The sequence below is a fragment of the Tupaia chinensis genome, unplaced genomic scaffold, assembly GCF_000334495.1.
Source record: "Tupaia chinensis unplaced genomic scaffold, TupChi_1.0 Scaffold000270_2, whole genome shotgun sequence".
Lineage (NCBI taxonomy): Eukaryota > Metazoa > Chordata > Mammalia > Scandentia > Tupaiidae > Tupaia > Tupaia belangeri.
The window spans coordinates 3650772-3665181 of record NW_006159751.1 but is presented as its reverse complement, the minus strand read 5'-3'; the positions used below and the strand labels follow the sequence as shown (position 1 = coordinate 3665181).

At 37.6% G+C, this 14410-nt stretch overlaps 1 protein-coding gene across 6 annotated transcripts in view; it reads right to left on the bottom strand.

Moving 5' to 3' along the window:
- The window catches only part of MAGI3 (membrane associated guanylate kinase, WW and PDZ domain containing 3), a 302211-nt gene that overhangs the window by 118595 nt on the left and 169206 nt on the right, over window positions 1–14410 (bottom strand). For all 6 annotated transcript variants that reach the window (XM_014588240.2, XM_014588239.2, XM_006149615.3 and 3 more), the window contains exons 3-4: window positions 12539–12658; window positions 4522–4731 (exon numbers count right to left, since the gene is read on the bottom strand). In XM_014588240.2, the coding sequence (XP_014443726.1) occupies window positions 4522–4731; window positions 12539–12658 (330 nt within the window). The remainder of the gene's footprint in view (window positions 1–4521; window positions 4732–12538; window positions 12659–14410) is intronic.

Genomic DNA, 14410 nt, shown 5'->3' with positions numbered 1-14410 from the left:
TTGGTTACTCTGTAGAGAATCCACAATTCAAGCACCTAAAATTTGTTTCTAGAATTTAAAAGATACCATATAATATCAGTATAACAACTCCAAACTGCAGGCAGTCTTGAGAATCAGAACATCCCAGATGTAGTCAGTACAACTAAGTAAAACCACCACCTGTATCCAAGTCCTACAATGCATTAATCCCACTCCTTAGTACCTTTTACTGTTCCTTACCCTACTCCTGTCCCACTGCCCTGCTTACCCAACTTAAATCCCATGATCAACCACTATAATTGTTCCCTCGTAAACACTCCAGATTCCTTTGCACAGCCCATCTTCATGCAGGCTAAACCACAACTCTGCTTAAATTATACTCTCCACCTCCTCCACGCCAGCACATACAGCTAAACATGGGCAATGGCTATATAATGACGTAAAACAATCATAACACATCCCTATATATAGTCCAGTCACTCTGATACTCTCCTAAATAGCCATTTCACACTTCCTTCTCCTTAACTCACCTACTACTTTTTATTTATCCCTAATCTCATTTGATGACCTTGTTTCCCATTTCACTGAGAAAACAGAAGCAAGCAGAAAAGCACTTTCACAAACTCCCACCATCAAATCTACGGAGCAACTGTGCCCACTTACTCCACCATCTGTCACCGCACAGGAACTGTCTGTACTTCCAGCTACGGCTAACCCTCTATTATGTCCCAGCCCTCTTGCCTACAGCAGTTCTCTCACGCTCCTTCCTGCATCACTGATCTTCCCCGAGAGATCCCATACATCCACACAAACACATGTTACTTCTCTGTCTTTGAAGAAAATAATTGCTTTTCTCCTCTGACAGGTACCCCATTTTCTCTCTTCTTCCAGCCATACCACTCTGCAAATTTATACCTGCTACCTCTACTTCAACTCTTCCAATTCTCCCTGGACCTCAGTTCAACAAGGCTTGTGAATTCCCATCAATAAAGGGTCATCAATAACCTCCACTTTGCTGAAGACAATGATCAGTTCTCAGTTCCCATCCTACTTGCATTAGCAGCAGTACTTGACATAGTTTATCACTTCATTCCTTGCACACTCAGTAATAATTTTCTCACTGGTGCCTCGCTTATGCCCATGCCTTCTGACTGCCTATTCTTTTTATTTATTTATTTAGAGGGGTTTTTGCTATAGGGCATGCATGCCCTCCAGAGAGACAGAAAGTGAGAAATCAACCCCCAGGGGGGATGGCCATGCTGCAATCCCTTCTCCTCCATTCTCCTCTTAGGATCTTAGCAAGCATGCACACACATCCAGTATGAGTTCTAAGCCACTGGGCCTGGGACTTGAACCTCAGTCAAGTATGTGGGAGTCCAGCAACGTGACCATTATGCCATCTGCTGGTCCCCCAATTACCTGTTCTTAATACAGCAGCCAAAACAAGACTGTCACTTATTGTACCATGTTACTCGAAACCCTATAATTGGGGGCCAGCAGGTGGTGTGGTGGTTAAGCCACTGAACTCCCACATGGCCAAAGGTGATTCAAGTCCCAGACTTAGAGGATTGCTTTCTCACTTTCCCTCTCTGTCTCTCTGGTGAGTGTATGTACCCTAAAGCAAATTTTTAAAATAATAATAATAATAAATAAAGTTAAATAAATAATTCTAAAGGAAAAAAGAAAAAACCCTACAATTGTTTCTCAACACAAAATAAAAACGAAAATTCTTCCAATAACCTACAAGATCCTATATGTGCTCCCCCATCTTGGTTTCTACTCTACCCTACTCTATTCTATTACCTTACCTCACTCAACTCCAACCACAGATAACATCTAACCACATTGGTTTTCTTGTTATTTATACATTTCAGGCATGCTCCAACCTCCGGGCATCTGTACTTAAGTTTCCTCTGTCTGGAATGCTCTTCTCACAGCTATACTGAATTTACTCACTTCCTTCTTTCAAGTCTTTTCTGCCACTCTATCTTGACTGCCTCTACTTCTTACCCATCTTCTCTTCTGCTTTTATTTTTCTCTTTAGCACCAGCTAACATATATGTTATGCAGTTATGTTGGCCAATCCTATCTCTCCGCCCCAAAAGCAAAGCCTCAGGAGTACTCTTTTGTTCACTCCTTTACTACCAGCACTTAGAACAATAGCTACCACTTAGCTGTCTGGCAGGTGGTCAATAAATATTTGTTGAATGAATAAATGAATGAAATACAAAATTTATTTTTTATGCAGAAAAAGTGATAGAAATGAAAAAGCACCAAATGTATAAATCAGTCTAGAAGGGAACTATATTCTTGGGAAATAAGTATGCTGGAGAAATGCAAAAGTAACTATATAATCTACATATAATACTTTTTTAAACTATAGTTCCAAGTAACTGAGTAAAGGAGTTTACTTCATAGCCAATGACTTGGAAAGATGATGTTTATATAATACCGCCTCTTGGAAAATTTTTTTAGTATTATTATATGGACATATTAGCATTATTTTGAACTACAAGATACAAGAATATATAAAAATTTTGGTATAAATATACAAACCTCTACCTAACCTACCTAACCTCCACTTTCCTGAATAATTTTCTTTTTTGAAAGAGAGTTTTGCTTTTAGGGCACATGTGCTTGCTAGAGAGACAGAGACAGACAAAGTGACAAAGTGATAAATCACCTCCCCGGAAGATGGCCATGCTGTGCTCCTAGAGATTTTGGGCACTCTCTCTCTTTTTTTTTTCCTTGTCTTTTTTTTTTCATAATCTTCTTTATATGACATTGGATTACATATAACTTTACAGTGTATGACATTGCTTTTTCAAAAGGGAATGCCATGCATGTCAGTCAATACAGAGACATTAATCTCCCCACTTCAACATTCAATAACTCACTTTCTACTTTTCCACATCAGAGCGTTGGCTCAGGTGGTTTCAACCATCTGAAGTGCTGTTCTTGTTCCTTTCAAACTGTCAGATTCTATCCTTACTACCAACATTGAACTCCTGATTTTCTCACTGGGAGTCATCCTCTCCATTTTCTCAGCTCCCACTGAATTTTGAACTTGTTTGATGGTCTTAAAGAACCAGCAGCATCAGAATTTAGATTTGGAAGGGACTTTTGCATTTATTTGGCTCTTAAAATATGTAAAGATATTTTCCATCCAGTGGTAAAGGTGTTTCATGAAACTGTGAATTCCTTCATGTCCTTCAGACTATTTCATCTGGTTTTCTCAGTTGTTTTTCCCCCATAGGGCACATGGCACTTGCTTGTGCTTGCTCACCAGAGAGAGAGAGGAAGAGAAACAATGAGAAGGAAAGTGAGACATCATCCCCTGGGAGGATAGCCACACCTCAATCACTTCTCTTCCATTCCCCTCTTGGGAAGTCACACGCACACACACACCCACCCAGCATAAGTTTCAAACCACCAGGTCTGGGACTCAAACTGTGGTCAGCCATGTGAGAGTCCAGCACCTTAACTTACACTGTGCCACCTGGTGGCCCCTCCCCCCAAATTTTCTGATTTTCCAAGGAAGGGGTAGTCCCTAAAAGCACTACACAAAACACGTTCTCCCAACTTTGAATTAACAACAGTGGTTAGTACTTATTCAGAAAAGATGAAGGACTTTTTAGGCAAGTCTTTTTTGTTAATTTTTTCACTTAAATATTCAGAGTATTTTCTCTTACGAAGAAATATATAATCCAATGTCAATAACCTATGCTACACACAAGAAACAATATAGAAACTGCCTCCCACATACCCTTGGACATACTCCCTTTAAATATTAACATCAAAGAATATGTAACATCTGCTTTAACAACTGGCTTACATGACAAGCATAAACTATGGAGATCACAGACAGGAAAGAAAAGGAAATTGCACTCACTGATCACTAGAAAGCTCTGCATGAGGAAGTTGAAAAAATAAAGAAAAGGAAAAGACAACCGTTTTCTTTTCCCTCAAATTAAGAACATATAAACTCAGGCAACTGTGACCTACAATAGTAGATTTTTAATCCTGCTATTCATCAACTTTTCCATATCATGGAAAATATGGGAGCCATATTAAAAATTTCTGTGTGAATTCAGAATTTAAATTCAAAATATTGCTTAAAAAAAAAAAACCCGTTCTAGATCATTTTCACTGGTATATTTCCAAAATCTATATACTTTGCTTAGATTGAAAGCTATATTCTAAAACATCTAACTTTGTCTATATCCTTTAAGGTAGGACTTAGGCCAACAAAAGTTCAGCATCAGATGTCAATCTCAAATATTTTTGGCAGCAGGGTTATGACGTATTATTTGACTACCTTTAACAACTTGTTTTTGATAAATCAAAATTGAGACAACTCACTTTTAACCTACATGACAGTATACAGAAATATGCTCAGCTCCACACTCAGCCTTTTTAAAAACGCTAGAATTCCATCACTTGTTCTCCATAGCTTTGTAAAAAAGCTCACTACTTCCTATTCACTATCATAGTAAAGTCAGCCTAGAAGATCAGTTAGAAGTTGTTTATCTATTTACAAACCTGTATTTCCACTGCCGTTAATAGCTTCCTTATCCTCATCTTCTTCCTCTTCAGGAAGGGAGCTGTCCATTCTTTCCATCTTGCTGACGGATGTAGTTCTTTTTCTTTGGGATTCTGTGTCAAACTCATTATCAAAGAGTACTTGATCCACTGGGTCTGGCTGGAAAGGGCTGGGTTCTGCTGGAGGCTTAGGAGTTCCATAGAAGTTTCCTGACGTGGATAAAATAATAGCAGTTGAAAGTACTAATACTGAATTGAGAATCAGAACAGTATTATCTAGTACATGCCTCTACCCAGTTTCTTACCATGAGGTTTTTGGATATTTACCATTCACCAGGAGGAGACCTAAGTACTCCTTTCTGGGAGTAGAAATAGGGAAAAAAAAAAAAAAAAAAAAAAACAACCAAAAAACCCTAATCTCTCAAGTAATCACCATAGATGATTGTTTTTCTTTTTCTTTTTTTTTCTTTTTTTTTTTTTTGCCAGAGAGCATGTATGCCAAGCAGAGAGAGACAGGGAAGGAGAAAAGAAAGCACCCCTTGCCCCATGAAGAATGGCCATGCCAGTTTTCTCCTCCATCTCCCCCTCCTTGTGAGACTTTGGGCGTGCATGCACATGCATTGGGAATGTTTCTCAAGCCAGTGAGTCTGGGAATCAAACCCTATGGTTGGCTGTGTAGGCTCTGGTCTTTAACCACCAGGCCACAGAACCAGTCCTGCCACACGTTATCTAACTTTTTCTGTTTTATTTTTCATTTTACCATAGGGCACGTGCATTGACCAGAGAGAGGGCATCCCTCAGCAATGGCCATGCTACAACCCCTTCTCCATTTTCCTCTTGGTATTTTGGGCATGTGTGCAAACGCACCAGTGTGATTTTTCAGGCTGTCGGGTCCAGGATCATGTGGGAGTCCAGCACCTTAACCAGCACACCACCTGCTGGTCACTGTCTAACATTTTAAAATAGCTATACGAAGGCCAGGAAGGTGACTTTATGTATGTGGATTGCTTATTCCATCAGGGCTTGCTTTACTTGGGCTCTAATTTGTGAATTTAAATGCATCAGTGCTCTCATGTAAGACTAATTGGCATAAAAGGTGGGAGTAAAAGAGACTAAAACTAACTCAAATAATTTTGTTCTAAAGTATAACATAATGAACGGTCTTGGTAAAATGAGGAAATACAGGGGCAAAGGATAAAGCTAAGAACTAACCAGTTTGTAAAGAAATGTAGGCTATTTGGTGTATAAATAATTTAAACATTTTTTTCTGAGCATCCTAATTGTATTTTATCTGACAATTTATTGAGCAAATAGAGACATTATTAGCGCAATTTAATATTGACTTACTCTTGGGAAAGTAAGAAATACTTTAATTTTCCTTTTGAGGTTCTGTAATTTTTGTAGTAAAAATAAATGTTCCAGAATAGAATGGAAACAAATGAGTATCTTTTCAATTTGTCCTGCAGTTCCCATTAGGAGGCCAGACACAATGGGAGAGCACGCTACCCGTCTAGCTACATTAACAGCTAGTGGCTCCTACAAGTTTTACCTTACACCAATTATTTTAATGTTACAGAATATAGATCGCAGTAAAATACTCATGATTTTTTAAAAAATCATACCTTCTAATCAAATTTCTTAGCTCCTAAGGAGGTATTTAAGATATTAATTCACATAAAGTAAATTAATGAAGTAGATAATGACTTTTTTTTTTTCTAGATGGAAAAAAGTATAGGTTGAGAGAGCAACCTAGAAAGAACATAGCTTACTTTAAATCATGCATGTTTTGAGGGAGAAACCATTAGGATGAAGTCTTTGGAAGTTTGAACAGTAATTATTAAATATTCAAGACAAATCAATGAAAAAAAACTAATGAACTTTTTCAACTACATCTGGCCTCTCTACACTATTAATGAAGTAGATAATGACTTTTTTTTTTTTCTAGATGGAAAAAAGTATAGGTTGAGAGAGCAACCTAGAAAGAACATAGCTTACTTTAAATCATGCATGTTTTGAGGGAGAAACCATTAGGATGAAGTCTTTGGAAGTTTGAACAGTAATTATTAAATATTCAAGACAAATCAATGAAAAAAAACTAATGAACTTTTTCAACTACATCTGGCCTCTCTACACTCAAATACTCCCTTGCTTCCAAATCCATGTTTTAAATAGCTTTGTCATACAGACGAGTGCCCAGATTCATATTAAAACAGACTAAACTTTGTATAAGCTTTCTGATCTAAAAGCAAAGCAAAGAATCAACAAAAAAGCCAGCTCACACTTAGCTAGGAAGTAGGCACAGAATACTCCAAACAGAGGTTAGGGTGAGGAATAGGATGTGGTAGATATTTTTCCTGCATTATGCCCAATAATCATACTTCGATGAATTCAGATGTACCCCAACGATATAAAAAATTCGCTTTTTCTAAGCATTGTGGTAGTATTACTAGAAACACTAGAAACACATTTCATTGTGAATTTTTAGTAATTATCTAATTCTAGGAAATTTAACTTTTTTCTAAGAGGGGAATTAAAAAAATACAGAATACTAAAATTGCTCTCCATAGTCACTAAAAGGATTTTATGATCTCATAATAACTGTTGGTACTTTATCTTAAAGGATAATTATTTGGCTTAGATTTCAAAAGAAAGCTAGTTTATAAATAAATTTTTAATTCTTTTTCTTGAGTTGTTGGTAAATATTAAGATTTCAGATTCAACAGGTAAAAAATCCAAAACTTGGTGAACCCTGACTGTAGTTATTAACAGAATAAAAGTTATACCATCATTTTAGAATTGCTCTAAAACTTTTCAGACCTGTTTTAAAACTTTTACTTATATAAACATATGCATTAATATTTATCTACTTAAACGCATATCCTCCAGATATTCTCTTTAGGATCATAAGTTCATACAGTGAAAGCCCTAACTTCCTGTGCTTATCCTTTCCACTCCCTGAGCTACCCTGAAGTTGATGTGTCATTTCCCTGAACAGTGTACAAATCTAGGACCTACCTACATGCATCCATAGCACATAAACACTATTGTCTTCAGGAATGTTTCAGTGTCTTCCTTTTCATAAGCTATATACTGTATATATCCTTTCTGTAGCATTCTTTTTATATAATTATACTTCGAAGGCTTTTTTATGCTAATACATATAAATCTAATTCACTCAACTGCTATATAGTATAGGTTAAGTAGCCCTAGTCTGAAAACCTGAAATCTGAAATGCTTCCAAATCTAGAACTTTTTCAGCACTGACATGACACTATAAGTGGACAATTCCATATTTGAGTTCATTGTGAGTCACAGTTAAAACACTGAGAGAGAAAAATACTGTGTAATTACATTCAGGCTAGGTGAATTAGGTGTATGAATTTCATGTTCAGACTTGGGTTCATTCCCAAAATATTTCATAACGTATATGTGAATATTCCAAAATCTGAAAAATATCTAAATTCAAAATATATTTTTGTGGCCAATGCATTTGGGACAAGGTATACACAATCTGTAGACCATTTTTATAATCAAATGTAAATGTATTTTATTCATTCCCTTACTAAGATACTTGTTTTCATTCTGTCACCACGTAAAACAATGTGTGGTGAATATTCTGGTACATGTTTGCATGTGCATATGGGCAGTGGTTTCTCTAGAGTAGATACGTAGGGGGAACTGTTAGGTCACAGTTATGCACATCTTCAAATTTATTAGCTAGTACTATGACGCTCTCCAAAGGGGTTGTACCATTTTATATTCTTGCCAGCAGGGTATAGAAGCTTCTATTTCTTGCAATATCATACTTTAATTTTTAAACTAACTTTATGGGAATTAAATGACATATGACTACTGGGGCCAGTAGGTGGCATGGCGGTTAGGGGTGCTGGACTCCCACATGGCCGACTATGGATCAAGTCCCGGACCTGGCAGCTTGCTTTCTCACTTTACCTTTTTTCTCTCTGTCTCTCTCTGGTCAACTTCAACAATAATAAAAACAGGGGGTGGCAGGTGGCATGGTAGTTAAAGTGCTAGACTCCCACACGGCTGACCACAGTTCAAGTCTCAGACCTGGCGTCTTGCTATCTCACTTTCTCTCTCTCTTTTCCCTCTTCTCTCATCAAATTAAAAAATAATTATAACAAATAAAATAAATAAATATTGGGAAGAAAAAAGATAAGTTCTCCAGAAAATAATTTGTAATACTATTAAAAAATAGCAATAACAAATAAAACTAAATAATTCTTTAAAAACGACATATAACTATTGTTTTAATTTAAATTTCCTTTGAAATGAGCATGTAGTAATTAATAACATGCTCATGCTATGCTGTCATATATAGGTGCCATATAAGTTATTATACTTTTTAATTTTTTTTGGAGAGGTTTTTGCTATAAGGCACGTGCGCTCGCCAGACAGACAAGAGACAGACAGAGAGACAAGAAGCGAGAAACTATCCCCTGGGGGGATGGCCACACCACAATCCCTTCTCCTCTATTCTCCTCTTGGGATCTTGGGCACACATGCACACGTGCCCGGTGTGAGTTTTAAGCCACCAGGTCCAGGACACGAACCATGGTCGACTACATGGGAGTCCAGTGACATAGCCATTACACTTACTGCTGGTCCCAAAGTTATTATATTTAATAGAAGAAAATGTAGGAGAATATCTTTGTGATTTAAGGGTAGAGGGCTTTAAAAAAATTTTTTTGGAGATTTTTTTTTTTTTTTTTTTTTTGCTATAGGGCACATGCACTTGCCAGAGAGACTGAGAGACAGACAGAGAGAGAGAGAGAGAAAGAGAAAGAGAAACAGAAAGAGAAACAGAAAGAGAAAGCAAGAAATCACACTCCAGGGGGTATGGTCACACTGCAATCCCTTCTCCTCTCAGGATTTTTGGGCACACGTACACACACGCTCAGTGTGAGTTTCAAGTCTATGGGTCTGGGATTCAAACCGCGGTCAGATGTCAGGTGGGAGTCCAGTGCCTTAGCCACTATGCCACTTGCTAGCCCCCCAAGGATAGAGGACTTCTTAAACAAAAACACAAAGCATTAGAGAAGTGACAAAACATACATAAAAATTAAGAATTTCTGTTTAATGAAAAAATACAGGACAAGGAAACAGATGACAGAATTGGGAAATACCTATATACAGCAAGAGACCAACATCTTAACATCTAAGGAATGTCTGCAAATGAAATGTGACTCTAATCCCACTTTTTATAAGCTGGACAAAGCAAATGAATGCACAATTTGCCGAAGTCCAAAAGACTAATCAGAATCTAAAAAAGATACCCAAACTCTGACTACCAGAGAAAACAAAATTAAAATGAGATACCATTTCTACAAGCTACTAGATGGTAACATTCTTTAACTGGATAAGGCCAAATGTTGATGAAGAGGCGGAACCATTACTACAGCTGCTACTGTAACACTCAGGCACTGCTGAGGGGAATGCAGACTGGAGAACTACGCAACTATTTAACCAGAGAAAGTGTCCATAAATTAGCAATTCTGTTAGTGGGTGTGTATTTCACAGACATCCTCACACAGGGCTATAGGGACACATGTTCAATAATGTTCACTGAAGCTTTATCTGTGGTGATGGGGAGTTGGAGGCAATCCAGAAGACCATCACTGGGAGGGTGGTTAAGTACAATACAGTGGATTCAAAATATAGAGTGATGCACAGCAGTGAAAAATAAAATGGTGGCTGACAAAGCAACATACTGGGTCGTTGGCGAAGTCAGGATGCATTTTTGCAAAGAAAAGCACAGAAAAATACATCATAACTTTTCTGACAACTTAATAGATGAATCTACGAAGCATAGTAATAAATGAAAAAGTAAAAATCCAAACGAGATATAGAATACAATTCAGATATAAATAATAAATGAATGCACACAGGAACCAACACACATTCTGAAAGAACACATATAATATAAAATAAAACATATTAGAATGGTTAACTATAAGAGGGAGGAAATTTGAACAAAAGTAAAAACAAATGAGCACCATTAATTCCGCTGAGAAGTCTTCACTGGCCACCTTATCTACAGAAGGTATTTCTGTTATTTTCTTTAAGCCCCTTGTTTTTATTTCCTTCATAACATGTCATTTTATAATTAAGTTGTCTCTTAATTTAGTGCCTTCCCTGTTTATGACAATATCTTTAGGTTCTTTTCTAGTGCTTGGCACATAGTAAGTACTTAATAAATGGTTGCTGAACGAATAACCAAGATTGAATGAATGACTGACTGACTGAATGAATGAGTCATGGGAGCTAAACCCAGAAATCAGATCAAACTTAGAAGGCAAAAGGAAATCACTGAAGGTTCTTCATAGGAGAGAGACGTGATCAGAGCTATGCTAGAGGAATAAGAACGTGACAGCAGTGGGCAAAGTGGAATAGACAGAGCAAAGAAACTGGAACAGAAGAGATCAACTGCAGCCGTCCAGACCCACGCTCATTTGGTGGCCTGCAGTGAGACCGTGAAAGTGAAAAGGGCACTGAGAAAGAGGCTCTGAAGGAAGACATGACAAGATTTGGTAACTGACTGGATGTGAATGTGAGATAAAGGAAGACGTAAATGATTGTTACAGTGTTTTGAGCTCATGGTGCTGCTAAAGGGAGACGTTATAACGAATTGCTCTTTTGGAAAGAACACAAATATGTATTTGGCTATGTTAAATTCAAAGTTAGATATTTTTTGAATACCATCTCCAGGCACTGGAGATAATATAAGAAAGTCATCATTTCTACTATTACAGAGTTTGTGAAAAAGGCAATTATAATACCATGATAAAGCAATGATGGAAAAGCACAAAGTGCTATGAGAGAGGACAACCTTGCCAGTGAGGAGTGTGAGATAAGGGGAAAAATGGGTCAAGCACAAAATCATTTAAAAATTGAAACTGATCTCAAATCTGTATTTCCTGGAATCAAGTGGATAGAGGAAACAGATACAGAAAGAAAACCGATTAGTCTGTTTTTGTTGCCTTTTTTTTTTCTACTCAATCTATATTCTCTTTTCTCTTAAAGTGTATAGTTTTTTTTTTTTTTAAGGTATACAGATTTTGGTTTCCCAACTACAAATAAAAAAACAATCAACAAACACTTTTTGAGTGCTTATGATGAATGTGAATTACTATGAAACATTCAAACTAGCCAGAGAAAATTTCTCTAAAAATCGAGAGGGAAAAAAATTCCTTTAAAATTAGTATTGGGCCAGGACCAGCAGATGGCATAATGGTTACAGCACTGGACTCCCACGTAAGTGACCGCAGTTTGAGTCCCAGACCTGGCAGCTTAAAAAACTCACACTAGTGGCATGGTGGCTGGGACACTGGACTCCTACATGGCCGACTACGGCTTGAGTCCTAGACCCTGTGGTTTGAAATTCGCACTGGGGGCATGTGCATGTATGCCCCAAATCCACAGATGGCATAATGGTTACAGCACTGGACTCCCACGTAAGTGACCGCAGTTTGAGTCCCAGACCTGGCAGCTTAAAAAACTCACACTAGTGGCATGGTGGCTGGGACACTGGACTCCTACATGGCCGACTACGGCTTGAGTCCTAGACCCTGTGGTTTGAAATTCGCACTGGGGGCATGTGCATGTATGCCCAAAATCCAGAGAGGAGAACTGAGAAGGGACTGTGGGGCAGTTCTGTCTCTCCCATCTCTCTCTAAAAATAAACATATTGGGTTAGGCCCATGCCCTAGTGGTTTAGGGAGCCAGATCCCACAAAGGCAATAGTGCAGTTTGAACCCCAGCCCCAGTGGATTGAGAAACATGTTGGGGATGTGTGTACATGTGCCTAAAATCCCAATAGGATGGTGTAATGAAAGAGAAGAGAATGTGGCATGATCAGAGAGCACACACACTCTCTGGTAATTTAAATAAATAAATAAATAAAAATGGCATTTAACCGATCAAATTCCCTTTAAAATAATTTTAGTCGTTTGGATAGTTTTCTGAGTAGAGGTGGTATTAATATTTGGGGACATACCATCATACGTTCCACTTTCTAACAATGCTCCACTCTCTTCCAGTGCTTTGAACTGTTCAACAGAAATGAAATTATAGTCCACCCCTGGTACTTCCCCATCCCTGGGGGCCCTTGTAGTGCCTAAGGAAAAAAAAAAGAAAGAAAAATATAGGTTGTAAAGTGCTCTTAAACTTAGGATACAATCAGAGTAACAAGAATTCAGTCTATACAGAATAGAGTACTTTATATACACTACCTGCTATAATACAGGTCAAAAAATTTTAGATGACTTAACATTGTTAGGTAAAATTTGGACAATCTATATAATGCAGGATGAATAAATACACTTTTATAAATCTACAGATAGCCATGAAATTAAAAACTACAAAAACACTAAAGTAATTCTGGTGCCAAAGGAGGCGTAACTTTCCAAGACATAATAGTTAACTCTCTTTAAACTTCAATGATCATTTCTTGAAAGAGAGAAGGAGACAAATCCACCAATAACAGACCCCCCCCCATTAAGGTATAACTGACAAATAACAGTCACATATACTTACGGTATACAATGTGATGTATACATTGGGAAACAGTTATAAATATTCTATGTATTTTCACTTCTCCAGGATAAATGCAAACTAACATTATACTTTTTTAGAGGGAAACTATTCTATAAGTTATTTTAATGACCTTTATTTTTAAAACTTGGATGAATATTGATTATGAAGTTACTTTAGACTAATATATAAATAAAAGGCTTACGATAGTTATTTGCATATTGCTTCTTAGTCATTATTCTCTCCAAATAATTTCAAAAAATTAAGCAATAAATAAACTGTTTCATAAAACTGACTATAACAACAGATCACTAAATTTCTGTGCAGTAAGGAAATCACACTAAAGTAAAATCTTCCTTTTAGTTCCGAGGTACAAACTCAAGTTAGGGCAGCATTGCTATATTTGATTTATTTTACTAAACAAGAATCAATCACTTTTATGAACTGATACTAGAAATACCATTTCAAATACGACAGTACACAGAAAGAGATCCAGATTTTGAGCTGAGAGTAGAATTTGGGATATATATGGTAGCAAATCCTTCCCAAACCTGTTCCTCTTCAGTAATGGCACCTGAACATGGAAATCTGAGAATCAGTCTTGGCCTGCCCCCACCCCCTGCCCTCTACTCTACATTCAGTCACCAAAGCCAGTTGATTCTACCACCAAATAACTTTCATTCCCACAACTGCCTAACTCATATCATTATCAATGGCTTGTACCACTGATACCCCCTTTCAGATCAACCCTTGCCCCTCACCAGTTATACAGTTCCACCCCAAAACTGCTGTCAGTAACTTTTCTTTTCTTTTTTTTTTAAGAGGTTTTTGCTATAGGGCATGTGTGCTGGCCAGAAAGACAGAGAGAGACAGAAAGCAAGAAATCACCCCCCAGGGGGGGATGCCATGCCACATTCCCTTCTCCTCCATTCTCCTCTCAGGATTTTGGGTATGCATGCACATGCACCCAGTGTGAGTTTAAGCTGCCAGGTCCAGGACTCGAACTGTGTTCAACTACGAGGGAGTCCAGCGACATAACCATTACGCCATCTGCTCGTCCTCAGTCAGTGACTTTTCTAAAACAACCATATGAGCAGTGACAGCAAAAACAACAAGACCCTCTCTTCAAGCCTATTCATGGCTTCCCATGATCCTTGGTATAAAATCTACACTCCCTAATACATTTTACAAGGCTCTTTGCAGTCTGGCTTCTGGCTACCTCCTCAGCTTCTTCTGTGCTTTACACATTCTAGGCTTCAGCCATAACAGATTATTCTACTAAATGTTTTTAAAAGTTTTTCTTTCTTTCCCTTTCTCCCTCCCTTCCTTTTTCTCT